Source organism: Xiphophorus couchianus, unplaced genomic scaffold, assembly GCF_001444195.1.
Source record: "Xiphophorus couchianus unplaced genomic scaffold, X_couchianus-1.0 Scaffold1000102, whole genome shotgun sequence".
Classification (NCBI taxonomy): Eukaryota; Metazoa; Chordata; class Actinopteri; order Cyprinodontiformes; family Poeciliidae; genus Xiphophorus; species Xiphophorus couchianus.
This window is the reverse complement of record NW_020963015.1, coordinates 101,200-114,174: the sequence shown is the minus strand read 5'-3', so window position 1 is coordinate 114,174 and position 12,975 is coordinate 101,200. Positions and strand designations below refer to the sequence as shown.

Here is a 12,975-nt window from a genome sequence, read left to right as displayed (position 1 = left end):
GTTCTGTTGGGTCAGAACAGCTTGGGCAGCTGCCTCAGGCGGCTCAGGTCCAGGATGTTCCCGACCGATCCCTCCGGCTGCGGCCCGTTTGGACCGGTCCGGCCCACCGGCACCATTCGGTTTTCTTTCTCCTCGCCGGCGCCGGTTCTGGTTCCGGCCAGCAGCTGCATTTTGGGCCGCAGCTCCCGGATCAGCTGACTCTGTGGGAGGGACTGCAGGTTCAGAGCGTCGCTCAGCGGCTGTCGGGCCTCCTGACCTCTGACCTCCTCCTCATCCTCCTCCTCTTCGATCAGGCCGTAGCGCCTCATGTACTTCCTGGTAGCCAGGGACATGTTGCTAGGAGACAGTAGGGAGTCGCCGCAGCCGGAGGGGGCGTGGCCTCCCAGGGACAGCCTGCTGAGCTGTGATTGGCTGAGGTAGCGCAGGGCGATGGCGTTGGCCTCCAGGCTCAGGTCCACGCTGCCGCCGGCGAACAGACTGCTGCCCGTCGCCTCGGAGACGGTCAGCCTGGAGATGACCGCCGCTGGGTTAATGGTCGCCAAGGTGCTGGCGGAGAGAAACAACGGGTCAAAGGTCAATTGTCACCTAAAAGTATCGATTGTTTGTAAATACAGCAACTTTAAACGGTCACTGGTTGCCATGGTTACTGATAGCATTTATCTTGTTGCTTTAACACAGGGTAGCGTGTCGTCACCGAACCACGACCGTTGATCACAGCGTGATCAAATAAGTTAAGGTGACATCATCAGCGACCCAAACGCGCTCCGGACCGATGGAGGAGGCCGGACGTTTTAAAGGGGCGGAGTCATGTGACCTCCAGGCACTGAGTGCCATTTTATAGCAAAGTGGTCAGAAACTACAGAACAATAAGATGATTAAATGGTGTTAAAGTTGTTCTCTACTCATGATCGATTGTTCTTCAATAATCCATTTGATATACAAAACTTTTTCAGTTTTCAACTGAAAGATTTTAAAATATATGATTACATTTTTCCTTTAATATTTTATACTTTATCTTTACTGCCTTATTGTAATAGCACAACCCAGTAACTATGTTACCTTCAGTTGTTATAAAAATGCTACATATATCCAATTTGACTTGAAATTGGGCTTCTGCCTCTTTAAGAAGCTTCCGCCTCCATGAAGTCGTCCCAACATGGCTCCTCTATTAACCCTTTAATGTTTTTACCAGTGTTGCTCTGAGCAGCAGCTCCTACTATGAGCTCAGCAGATGTTTGCTAATTGCTGCTGGCTAGTCTGCAGGGGCTGAGTGGGGGAGGAGCTACACCTGGAAGGCGGGGCTAGGTTCACCAAGGCGTTTTGCACAGCTGAATGGTTGCCATGGAGATTGAAGGATTTCTCAAACATGAAAGGATCAAACTAACCCTCCAGGTTTGTTTTTGATGAGGGAAAAACATTAAAACATAATGGAGAGATAAAAAGTGGATTTTATGTGTCACTGCCCCTTTAAATAGTTAGAACAGTGTAGTTTCGCTGGCTTCCTGCAGTGACGTCGTATAAACCTCTATAAACCGGCAGCCATCCAGGTGAGATCCGTACCTGGCCGTCTCCACCGCTCTGATTCGGTTCTTGTCCAACTCTGTCAGATTTTCCGTATCCACGGCGACGCCGAGCTGCTGCAGCCGCCGCAGCGTCGCTCGGGTCACGGCGTCGCCGTCCGGACTCCTCTTCTTCTTTTTCTGGTCCCGCTCCCTGTCGGATGAGGAAGAGGACAGCTGGGAGGACTGGGAGTGGTGGGAGGACTGGGAGTGGTGGGACACAGACGGGCTCTTCCTGTTGGAGTCGTCCTCCGCTTCCTGTCTGCTGTCCGACTCCTGCAGGCGGCTGCTGAGCTGAGTCTGAGGAGGAAGAAGGTTGATCAGGACCGGTCCGCTGGAACCCATCAGAACCATCTGATCCAACAAAAACATCAACGTGTTTCAACAGGACGGAGAAATTCGGCCAGACTGCCATATCCATTTATTTATTGTGAAATTATGAGAATAAAAAAGTATAAATAGGAGGAAAAGGTTTGATGGTTATGAGGTTCTAACGTGACCAGATTGTGGTCGGTTCTTCTAAACAGATTCAATCGTCTCAAAGTTCTGCTGATAATAATTTGATGTGTAAAAAGATTAAAACTGATACAAAGCACAGCTTCACAAGATGCTCAACTTTCTCATCTTAATGTAAGTTTCTACTTTATACTGGAGTTATTGTGACTTTATTCCTGTATTATTGGGAATTTATACTAATATTGTTGCAACTGTTGTAATTTTAATCTGGTAATATTAAGATTTTATTCTCCAATTATAACTTTGGATTCTCTTATGACTTTTCTATAACTTTCATGACTCTCATGTTATCCAGGTAATACAACTCCTCTCATATTTCTACTTTATTCTCAACGTTATTGTTTTGTTTCTCTAACACTCCATCAGAGTTTTAGTAAACAAAACCATAAAAGTGAAATTTTTATTTTTTTACACAATCTCTTAAAATATTTAAAAATCTAATGAAAAATCCCAGAATAATCCTTCCTGTGTTTCGTATCGGCTGGTTAATCTAATCCCTAACAGATGAGGTAATCCCGGCGTGGCAAAGCTCAGATTTCTGTCTTTTTGGTTCTGATCCGATCAGAAAAGTGCGTTACCATCAGGTTCTGGTAGAAGCTCTGCTGCTCTGCTGGAGGTCCGTACATGCTGACGCTCTCTCCCAGAACCGGACTCTGCAGGCCGCTGGTGCTGGACAGAACCAACAGAACACGGGTTACAGATCAGCAGTATCGGCACCGATCCGATCAGTAAAACCGGGCCGATATTTACGGCCATCTTGCCGCAGCGTGTCTTTCAGGAGGCGGCTGGTCATAGGGTGTTTGTTTGGTCCTGTGCATTGATGCAGTGAAGGATTGTGGGTAGTTTAACGGAGGCAGAGATGCAGCGTTGGCGGTGTGGCTGAGTTTTTATGATGTCAAAAAGTTTGGGAGAAATATCCAATATTGGTAAATATCAGTTATTGGCCATAACAGCATTATTAAACCCAGACACACTGATCCCAACCAAAACGTTACTGAAGAATCTTTTGATTCATTGTTCATACATATTGTAGAAATGTTTGCAGCCTTCTCCTGACTGATACCTTTGCTACCAGGCTTATTATAAACATCCGGTTTATGGTGATGAATCACCAAAACTGCAAATCAGAAATTATATTTAATGTTTTTTTTCCTTAAAGGCCATCCTATCCTTTGACTTTCGTATCGTTTCCAATCGGAAACAAACTTCCTGAATGACTGAAAGCTTCACCTCTTAAAGCTGCAGTTTGTAACTTTATGTGTTTATTAAAACTGTCTCTATGTGGTGACAGTTTGTTATGAGATCTCCTCCTCCCTGAACTGTTGTTGCTGTCTGAAGAAATACACCAAAAACAACCAATCAACGCCGGGAGGAGGGTCTTAGCGCTGCCAATCAATCTCATGCACGCACTGCTAAATGGCGGAGAAACTACTTATCGTTTATCTGCCATTATTGGTGGCTATGCTACTTAGCCTGAGCATTCATGACAGGCTGTGCAGAGAGTGATTGACAGCACTAAGCCCCGCCTCCTGGCTCTGATTGGTTGTTTCTAGTTAGCACTGGGAGAAGACAGAGAAGCTAGATTTTTTTCACAGATTATCTCTATAAAAGTTACGTACTGCAGCTTTAAGAGCAGAGACTTAACTGGACTATTCTGGTCGTCTGCCCAGTATAAGGCCACCTGATCCCAGTTCATCCCAGTGGGATGAACCAGTGGGATCCTGCCGTCTACCTGTGGGGGTCGGATGGGGAGCAGCTCGCTCCTTCCTCTGGCTTGTGCAGCGACAGGTCATGTGACGAGGCGGAGGCGCTGGAGGAGGATGAGGGCGGGGTTCTGGGGTCGGGTTTGGGTTCTGGTTCCTCCTGCAGGAGCAGCCGGTCGGGACTTTGACCCCAGAACAGACTGGCGCCTGCAAACAGCAGCGACTTTAGAGGAGGAAACACACGGAGGTCAGAGCTGCTGGAGGAGGCAGGCTCACCCGTTCCCACGGCGACGCTGGCGGTGCTCCTGGGCGTCGCCGTTTGGACCTGCGGGTCGGAGGTCTGCAGCTTCCCCTGGGCCTCCAGCAGCATCTGGACCTGCAGGAGACAACCGGAACATCTGGGATCCGACACTGCATGTTCTGATCCGATTCTGCTGCATTACAACCCGTCGCCATGACAACAGAGCATTTCACCTCTACTAGCTTCAACCTGATCCGGGGAACAGAGCAAAGCTGTTTTTATACAATAAAGAAGAAAAACGTAAAGACTCACAATAATATAGAGAGAATAAAGTGGTACAACAGTAAAATAAAGATTTAATCTTACTAGCAAAGTAAGATTACTTCTAGAAAAAGTTAAATACTGTGAGAATAAAGTCGTAATATCAAAATAACGTCATAATAACATCAGAATAAAGTTGTAATGTCGTTGCATTAAAGTAGTAATTTTATAAGAACTCCTACACCAAAAAATCAAACTGGGAATATTCTGGATGCTTTGGATCTGTGTTCTGTTGGGAAACCCATCAAGCTGTTGAGTTTTTAAAGATGGCTTCCTCCTCTCCAGACCCTCAGCATGATGCTGCCGCGGCCAAGAAGATGAGAGCCCAGCTGCAGTTCTTACCTGAGCCTGCAGGAGGCGCAGCTGTTGGTCCTGATGCAGCAGCAGCTGGTAGGTGTCAGAGGTCAGGACTCCGCCCACTTTCTCACAGCAGGGATTCCCACAGGGGGGGCGAGCGAGGGAGGGGGGGTCTGCGTGCCACAGGGGGGCAGGAGGAGCGTGGGGGCAGGGAGGAAGAGGAGGAAGAGGAGAAGAAGGAAGAGGAGGAGTGGACGGATGGCTGCAGGGAGGAAGAAGAGAAGGAGGAAGAGGAGGAGTGGACAGATGGCTGCAGGGAGGAAGAAGAGGAGGAGGAGTTTGTTTATAGGAGCAGAAAGGAGGAAGAGGAGGAGTTTGCTGATGAGAGGAGGAAGGAGGAAGAGGAGGAGTGGATGGATGTTTGGGGGTGTAGTGCTGAGAGGAGGCGAGGGGCGAAGATGCTTTCGGAAAGGAAGAGGGAGGAAGAGGAGCAGATTGCTGGATGTGAGGAGCAACGGCAGCAGGGAGGAGCGCTGGCGAGGGGAAGATGGAGGTACAGTTGTGGGCGGAGCAGCAGGCGCAGGGCTGCTGCAGGTTGGAGTTCGGTGTGCTGTGGAGGTGAGGAAGAGGAGGAGGCTGTGCCGCTGATGAAGAGGCGGTGGGGGAAGCCGACTTCCTGTTGGCTGGAGGCAGCCTGTGGGCAGGGCCAGAGTGCTGCCCCCCGCTGTGATTGGAGGAGAAGCTGCCGTCGATCAGCAGGGAGAGTTCAGGAACGGATGGTTGGACGCGGCAAGCCTGGAACCGAAACGGATGGCGGAGTTGTTACAGGAAGTGAGAGTGTTGCCTAGCAACACAAACAACCTTCCAGCTCAATTTCTTGACACCAAAAAACATCAAATTTTGTGTTTTTTTTTAAAGAAATGGTGCTTTTTTTAGAAGCACTAGAAACTCAAATAGAAAAACAAAGACAAACAAAACGTGAAATTTGCATATTGGCCCCTTTAAATGTTCTTCATTTATTTGTTATAAAATAAACCTGAGGAGCCTCTGCAGACTTTGGTGCATCGTCTTGGTTATAATGGTCTGCAGCTCTAATGGCTGAGTCTATCCAGTTGGGTGAAGGGAGTTTTATTTAATCACAATAAAAGTAATATTAAATTTTCTTTGTAATAAAATGCAGGGGACGGATATTTAGTGGCTTCAGGTCAGAGGGGTGAATCACCTGAGCTGCTGCTGGAGGGTGGGGGCTCGGAGACGGTCGGGGAGAAAAGTCCTCATCCTCCACTCCAGAGTCCTGATCGCTGACGGACGGACCGGCAGCTGGAGGCGTCGCCCTGGCAACAGAACTGAACATCAGCACCACACTCGTCTTCTTCCTGGTCCAATTAAAAGAACTGGGCGAGTTCTGACCTGCTGAAGGCGCCGTGAGCCGTTCTGAACGCTTCGCGCTGCCTGCTGGGATCCTCTGGGACCAACTCGCACCGCAGCGCTCCGCCGTCCACCGGCGCCACCTGCTGACCGAACACATTGTTACCCAGCACCTCGACCTGGCAGGCCCAGAAACAGAGCCGGTGGTTACCTGGTAGAGCGTGGCGGCCTGGGAGGCCGTCAGCAGCTGGAAGTCCAGCTGGGCTCCCGGTCCCGGTCGGGAATCTCGGCACTGGAAGAACTGAGGGGTTCTGTGGGTGGAGCCAAACACGACCAGGAGGAAGCAGCCGAGCTCAGACAGAACCCTGAAACGCAGCGGAGACGGGATCATCAGAACTACGGCCCGGAAACTTTCCAACACATCAAATTGTCTTCAGGCACAAACAACAACTGTCCGTTCAGGAACAGCTGAAAATACAGATAGATTTTATTTTATTTTAGTTTCTGAGTTATGTAATATTATCGCATTTAAATTTCAGATTGATTGCATGCGATATTACGGCTGACCTGATTTTGTAATTATTAGGGCTGTCAACATCAGTTAATGGAAACTTTAAACTGCTGCTGGCCATGGACCTTACCAGAGGAGCCGCGTTTCATTGACTGATGCCCATTCTACGTGGCCGTCTCACAAACACACTTAGCTTCCCGTTAGCTAAGTACAGCTTAACGGCAGAACTGATACAACTTCTACACCTTGAAGCCTGTCTGCTACACAGTCTGACGTTAGCTAAACAGATCAATATGCAATGTGTCTGTATCTGACATACACTAAAGATTTTATTTTAGCAGAAAAAGCTTTGGATTAAACTGTTACTCCTGTTAGCCACGTTAGCACCAAGTACAGCTAGTCAATCAATCATCGCTGTGTTCAGGGAAGCGCTGATTAATAATCCAGAAATAAATATCAAACCTGGAAACTTGATATCGTAACGGACTGAATGTTATGTTTTTAACGTAATCTTTGCTCGTCTTGCTGGGCGCAGGCGGTTGCCACGGTAACAGGTGAGCTTAAACTACAAAGAGAGAGAGAGAGAGTAAAAAGGTAGGAGTGGTTTTGAGTTGATCACCTGTTCAGGTTATTTTACCTTTGTTTCCCTTTGCTGTGGCTCATTACAGCAGCTGTAGTTTCTAACCGTTGGACTAATTACCTCGTTCGTTTGTGAGTTTACGTCATTCACAACAAACATCAAATAGAACAAATATATTTCATAAAATTTTAACAAACAAATGGCTTCTACTGCGGTAATTATGTGAAATTAAATTAATTATATCCCAACTTCAGAAGATTTGTCTTTACCTTTACAGAGCTCTTTGGTTCCTCCTATCAGTCTGTAGCTTCTCATATTGAGGTCAAAGTTCAGATCTACCATAACTGACTGACACCTGCTGGCCTCAGGTTTGCAACCAGCTTGTGACTGAGAAACCAGTAACCTCCTCCCAGTTGATGACATGAACTTGTTGGTTCCTCTGTCCATTTAGCAGCTGATTTATTGTGAAAATCCAGTAGAAATGATTCACTAATCAGTCATGTTTACATAGAAACAACCAGGCTTTGTTTGTGAGACTTGGGGTCACGTGGGTCGGTTGTGGGCGGAGCTTGGTAAGGTCCATTACTTAGCAGCCCGTTGCTAGGTAACTAAAGTTGGGGGGAGCTGCTTCTTACCCAGCAGGCTGTTGCTAGGCAACCAGAGAGCAAGTGAGTTGATTCCACCAACTTAGCTAAGCTAGCTTTGAGAGGTTTCCTCTGCCTACATCTCCCAGAATGCCACGGGGTTCTGGCTCAGAGTTCAGTGAATATTCTATCAACTCTATTATCTATTGATATTCAGTTATTGATTTATTGTCCTTCCATTTAGCTCTGAATTGTAGTAAAAACGAATCAGGATTCTTTTGTGGATTGATTTTTTGTCCCACCTTCCACAACCAGAACCAGAAGCCTCACCTGTCCTGCAGGGCGGAGCCGAACATGAACCTGAGGCTCCAGGCCCAAACCTGAGGGTTGTAGGTGTGTGTGACGCCGCTCAGCCAGCTGATGGAAGAAAGATGGAAACGTCAGTAAGCGGCTTTTCATCGTCCGTTTCTGTGGATTTGAAAACGTTTGTGAACCTACAGGCCGACGAGCGGCAGGCTGGAGGCTTTGGGGTCCGACTCCAGCAGCAGAACCAGCTTCCTGCTCTGATCCATGGTCAAAAACCTGTCAGCAACACAAACGCACCAGCAGGAAGTGACACCATCAGAAGATGGCAGTTTCAAAATAAAAACACGTTTACTGGGAACAATGGAAATCCAAAACGTTCACTGGTAAAAAAAATAAATAAATAAATTGAATTTTCCAAAAGTTAAATGCTTCAAAACCCAAATTTTTGTGATTGATCAAACTGATTAATTTCCCAGCCATAGGTCAGAGTAAAGCTGTCTCTCACCCTCTCTGCCGGCCAGCGGGGGGCGCTGGTCGGCCGATGCCCGTCAGCGCCCTCAGCAGGGCGGTGGGGATTATAGGGACGGCGCGGACCGGCTGGACGTCCAGCGGGACGGCAGGACAGACGGCCGACCAGCTGAGGCTGAACGTGGCGGCGTCGGCCTGCTGCCGGCAGACAACGTGAACTTTGACCTTCAGCAGCTGGGACAGATCCAGAGTCTGTCTGCTGCTCACCAACTGCTGCAGAGCCTGAAACAACAGAAACCATCGGCTCAACATCCAACATCTGGAGGATAAAGCTTCAAAAAATAAATAGAATAAAAAACGGTTTAAACACAGAAAAATTCAAGAACTTTCCAGGTAAATGTTAAAACTTTCCAAACTTTAGAGATAAAAACAATACAAATTAACTAAAACTGACACGTTTTAATTCACTGTCATATGATGTCATTTATTACTGTTATTAATACTTTTTGATTCTACATTCTAAAACCTAGAATATGACAAAAATTTATGTTTTGAAATGTCCAACACACACAGCTCCACCACTACCAAAAACATTACAACAATAATAACCAATTTCAATAACTTCAACATATAAAGTTAACGACAATCAATAAGTCACTGAGCCATTAGGAATAATAAATATTCATTACATAAAAACAATCTCGTTAAGATTAGTAAACAACTTTTCAGCTCAAGTTAAATGCTTAAACACAAATATGCAAAGAAAAATACAAAACAAAAGTCTGAAATTATTTTTCACAAAGTTTTCTGCTGTTTAGCAAATATAAAAAACTAACTGACTAATTTTAACTGACCTAAAACAAGAGAAGTTTAGTCTGATTTATGTTCAGACAGTGATTTAAAAAATAAATTTTTATCATCTTTAAAAACCTGGTTTGCCAAGTTTTCCAGATTTTGGCCTTTAATCCAACGTTAGATTGCACTTTATTATAAACTTTGCAGTTTGAAGCACATTTGGAGGACTTTATGCAGAATTCAAGAACTTTCCAAACCTTGAAAACACCAAAATGAAATTCCAGCACCTGTACAAACCCTGGAAATCAACCAATCACCTTGAAGCAGTGGTGAAGTTCAGCCTCTGATTGGACAACGGCATCATGCGGCGTCTCGGACTGGACGACCACGCAGGGGACCAGAACGTCTCCAGGAAGCAGAGCAGACGGCGCTGCGGTTCCGGCCTGGTCCCGACCCGGATCGAAGCGGTCCAAGGTCACGGTGACCCCATCCTCATCTGGGGGTCACAGCAGAGGTCATGACATGGAGCAGATCGTTAGCTAATCATTAGCAGGTTGATAATGGACTGTTAGAGGCTCGTTAGCCACCCAATAGCTATTTTTTTGTGGATCGCTAGCGGGTCATTAGCGCACCGATCGATCAATAGCGCACCGATCGATCAGGATGGGAACTGACTCTCACCTTCGTTCACAGAGAGCGACCCCAGGAGGAAACAGTGGAGGCGGGGCTTGTTGCTATGGCGGGCGTGGCGCTGCGCCAGGCGCAGAGCTTTCTCCAGAAGGACAAGCCGAGGTTTCCTGCAAGGAGGCAAAGGTCAGAGGTCAGAGATCTCGATTTTGTTGAGAGGCAACGACCCGATTCAATCACTGCACCACTAACCAGAACCAAACCACCATTCTTATTATAAATAAGATTGGGTGAAATGTTTTAACCTGAAATAAACAGCTATAAGCAGATAATTGCAGTCAGATTGTTTGTTTAGTTGATTTTAAAACGAGCCTCCATAATTAAACTCCACTCAAATCTGAGCTAGTGAAGACTTAGCAACAGGTTAACGTTTACCTGTGTGAGCAGAGCTGGAGGCGGAGCTTCTGTCCCGCAGCGCTGCCGTCCCACAGAGCCAAGCGGGATTTAGGGAACGCCAGCTGAGCGAGGGAACCAACGGAGCGCCTGCTGGTTGGAAACAGGAAAAAGTCAGACTTCTGGGAAAAAAGTCATATTTCTGAGATTGTAGTTACAATCATAAGATTAAAAAGTTACATTTCTGACTCTTCTCAAAATTCTGAGAGATAAAGTCAGAATTACAATACTTTAAAAAGTATGAATTTTGAGTCATAATTCCGATTCTTCCCTCTGAGAAAATTAGAATCAGAATCTTTACTCTTTTTTTTTCAGAATTCTGAGGGGAAAAAAATCTGAATTATTGAATTAAAGTCAGAATACCAAGAACTAAATGAACTTAATCACAATTTTAAGTTTACATTTAATCTCATTGTGTACGGTGACATACAATAATAAATTCAAAGATTTTAATTTTAAGTTCCTTGGAAAGAAAAGTCAGAATTATGTGCATTTAAAACGTCACAATTTCGAGATTAAAGTAAAAATTTAAATATAACCAAAAACTTATGAGTTCATGTCTCATAATTAAGACAGTTTTATTTTAAAACTATTACTGTCCTCATATATTTTACTCACGTCATTTAGCTTGTGTTCCTCAAATACAGCGCCTTTTAACGAGTTTAAATTTTAAATGCATCCAGCTCTTGGCAACAAATTAATGTTCATAAGGGCTAAAGCTTAAAAATTTTCAGAACCTTTAATCTCCTGGATTTGGTTGCTAACTCTCATGCTAACACACTCGTATGCTAAATATTTTATATTAACCTGGTTATAACAATAATGAACAGAACTGGCGGAAATGGTCCAAACGCTGACATCTTGTTTAGGATGAAGTATTTGTAAACAGTGACGCCATTAAACCTCAGCGCTGCTCGGCTGCTTGTGGAAACCATAACAGTTAAATCACCTTAACAGTTAAACATCATCACAACAAACTCACCTTCTTCTCATGTTTTCTGGAGTGAAAACCTCCTGAAGAACTTCCCCGGGCAGGGCCTGCAGGTTCACCGGGTAGCTCATACTTGCTGAGGCCGGTGAAGTGAAGCAGTGGGCGGCGGATGAAGGACGGTAACACCGGAGTCCCCGCAGCTAACGCCCGCTGCTAACCTCCCGCTCCGGCCGCATCGGCTCCGTCTTAGCTCCACGTACCGGGCAAAGCGCCACTCCTTTAGATGACTAATGGACGTAGGAGACGCTTTCCTCAAAAACTGTTTTCATCTTTGTCTGCTAGAACTTGTTTTAAAAAAATAAAAACAAAAATCCACTGACATCTAAAGACAAACGCCGTTTAATTATGGCGCTGATTCTATGTCGTGCTGGCGGGGTGAAGGAATGGACCAATAAGAAATGTCCTCACATTCAGTCTGACCAATGATCTTCCGCTTTGTTTCGCGTCAGCAGTTGTCGTCCTCGAATGGGGCAAACTGTTACTCGACACTGCCTTCTGCAGGCTGACGGAAAAATATGGTTTTCAGACCCCTAACAGCATGTTGCCATGACAACATGATGGTCGTCGACGGCTTTATAAGCGGCAAGAACAGGGGCGCTGATGTCCTGCATCCTGCAGCTGTTAGGTGGATCCTTACTGCAACAGACCGGATCAGCTCCGAACAGGCCTGGTAACGAGCCATTCAGTTGATCCAGGTGTGTTGAAGCAGGGAGGCTGGGAACTGTAGAGGACCGGACTGAGCACCGCTGGGCAAGAAGGTCCATAAATAAATAAATGTAAACAAAAATCATACTTATGATGTATGAAGTATTTCAAAGTGCAAATTCCAATCCAATAAGTAATACATTATCTGTTAAATAATACTTTTAATCACTTTACTTTTAGCTTTTTATAATTATGACTTGCAAACTAATATTGTGACTGTTTATATTCCATTTAGTTAGTTAGTTAGTCTCATAAATAGTATTTTTTTAGTAGTATTTCACAATTCAATTTTTTTCATAAAAATAAATTTTTAAAAATTTGTAATTTTAAAAATAAAGGTTTTGAAATAATGAAATAATGCTGAGATTACTTTTAAGATTGGTATCTAAAAATAAACATATAAATAAATAAATCTACACATAATGTAATTTCACTTCACAATGACAATTTTCTTTTATTTTCATAAAATGATTGCACTTTTTCTTTTCTTTTTGGCACTATGAATTTTTGATGATTTAGAGTTGTTTTATGTTTATAACTCATTAAAACCTATAATTTACATTTTTCTGTTCTATAAACTTTTAGAAACACCAAATATGGCTTAATCCAAATTGTACTATTTTTTGGCATTTCATAACAAGAACTTTGATTTCACAATTACCTCTTATTTTAAATTAGAATTATATTATGATTTAGTTAATTGTTATTTTTGCATTTCATAGTTACATATTTGTTCACAATAGTGACTTCTAAACTCATTGTTATCTTTCATGTCATCATCACTTTACATTTATGATGTCCAAACAAATGAGTTTAAATCTTTTAGTTGTGACTTTGAATCTCCTCAATATAACTTTTGATTGTGACTTTTAATCTTGCAACAATGACATGTCATGTGACAGCTTTTATTTTTAAATGTGTTTCCATGGATACAGGTGTTAAAAAATGCA

General features: G+C 44.5%; 1 protein-coding gene across 3 annotated transcripts; it reads right to left on the bottom strand.

Moving 5' to 3' along the window:
- On the bottom strand, positions 1-11,714 carry stil (STIL centriolar assembly protein). Of its 3 annotated transcripts, none has more exons than XM_028011801.1 (16): positions 11,312-11,714; positions 10,312-10,422; positions 9,931-10,046; positions 9,567-9,745; positions 8,492-8,736; positions 8,179-8,262; positions 8,011-8,097; positions 6,217-6,370; positions 6,048-6,151; positions 5,860-5,971; positions 4,683-5,432; positions 4,055-4,154; positions 3,808-3,985; positions 2,654-2,744; positions 1,561-1,859; positions 1-546 (listed from the first exon to the last, which is right to left on the bottom strand). In XM_028011801.1, the coding sequence occupies exons 1-16, from the start codon at positions 11,389-11,391 to the stop codon at positions 12-14; spliced, it is 3,225 nt and encodes a 1,074-aa protein (XP_027867602.1). In that variant the 5' UTR covers positions 11,392-11,714; the 3' UTR covers positions 1-11. The 3 variants fall into 3 exon arrangements, with proteins under 3 accessions (XP_027867602.1, XP_027867603.1, XP_027867604.1); XM_028011802.1 differs by having other exon boundaries at positions 6,048-6,148; positions 11,312-11,713; XM_028011803.1 differs by having other exon boundaries at positions 10,312-10,419; positions 11,312-11,713.
- Between the last annotated feature and the right edge of the window lie 1,261 nt (positions 11,715-12,975).

Excerpts from the sequence above, each read along its gene's own strand:
- stil (XM_028011801.1), bottom strand. The coding sequence starts at position 11,391 with ATGAGCTACCCGGTGAACCTGCAGGCCCTGCCCGGGGAAGTTCTTCAG. Across the intron at positions 6,371-8,010 it reads GGCTCCGCCCTGCAGGACAG|GGTTCTGTCTGAGCTCGGCT; the intron begins GTGAGGCTTCTG and ends GCTGCGTTTCAG. Across the intron at positions 6,152-6,216 it reads AGGCCGCCACGCTCTACCAG|CAGGTGGCGCCGGTGGACGG; the intron begins GTAACCACCGGC and ends GTGTTCGGTCAG.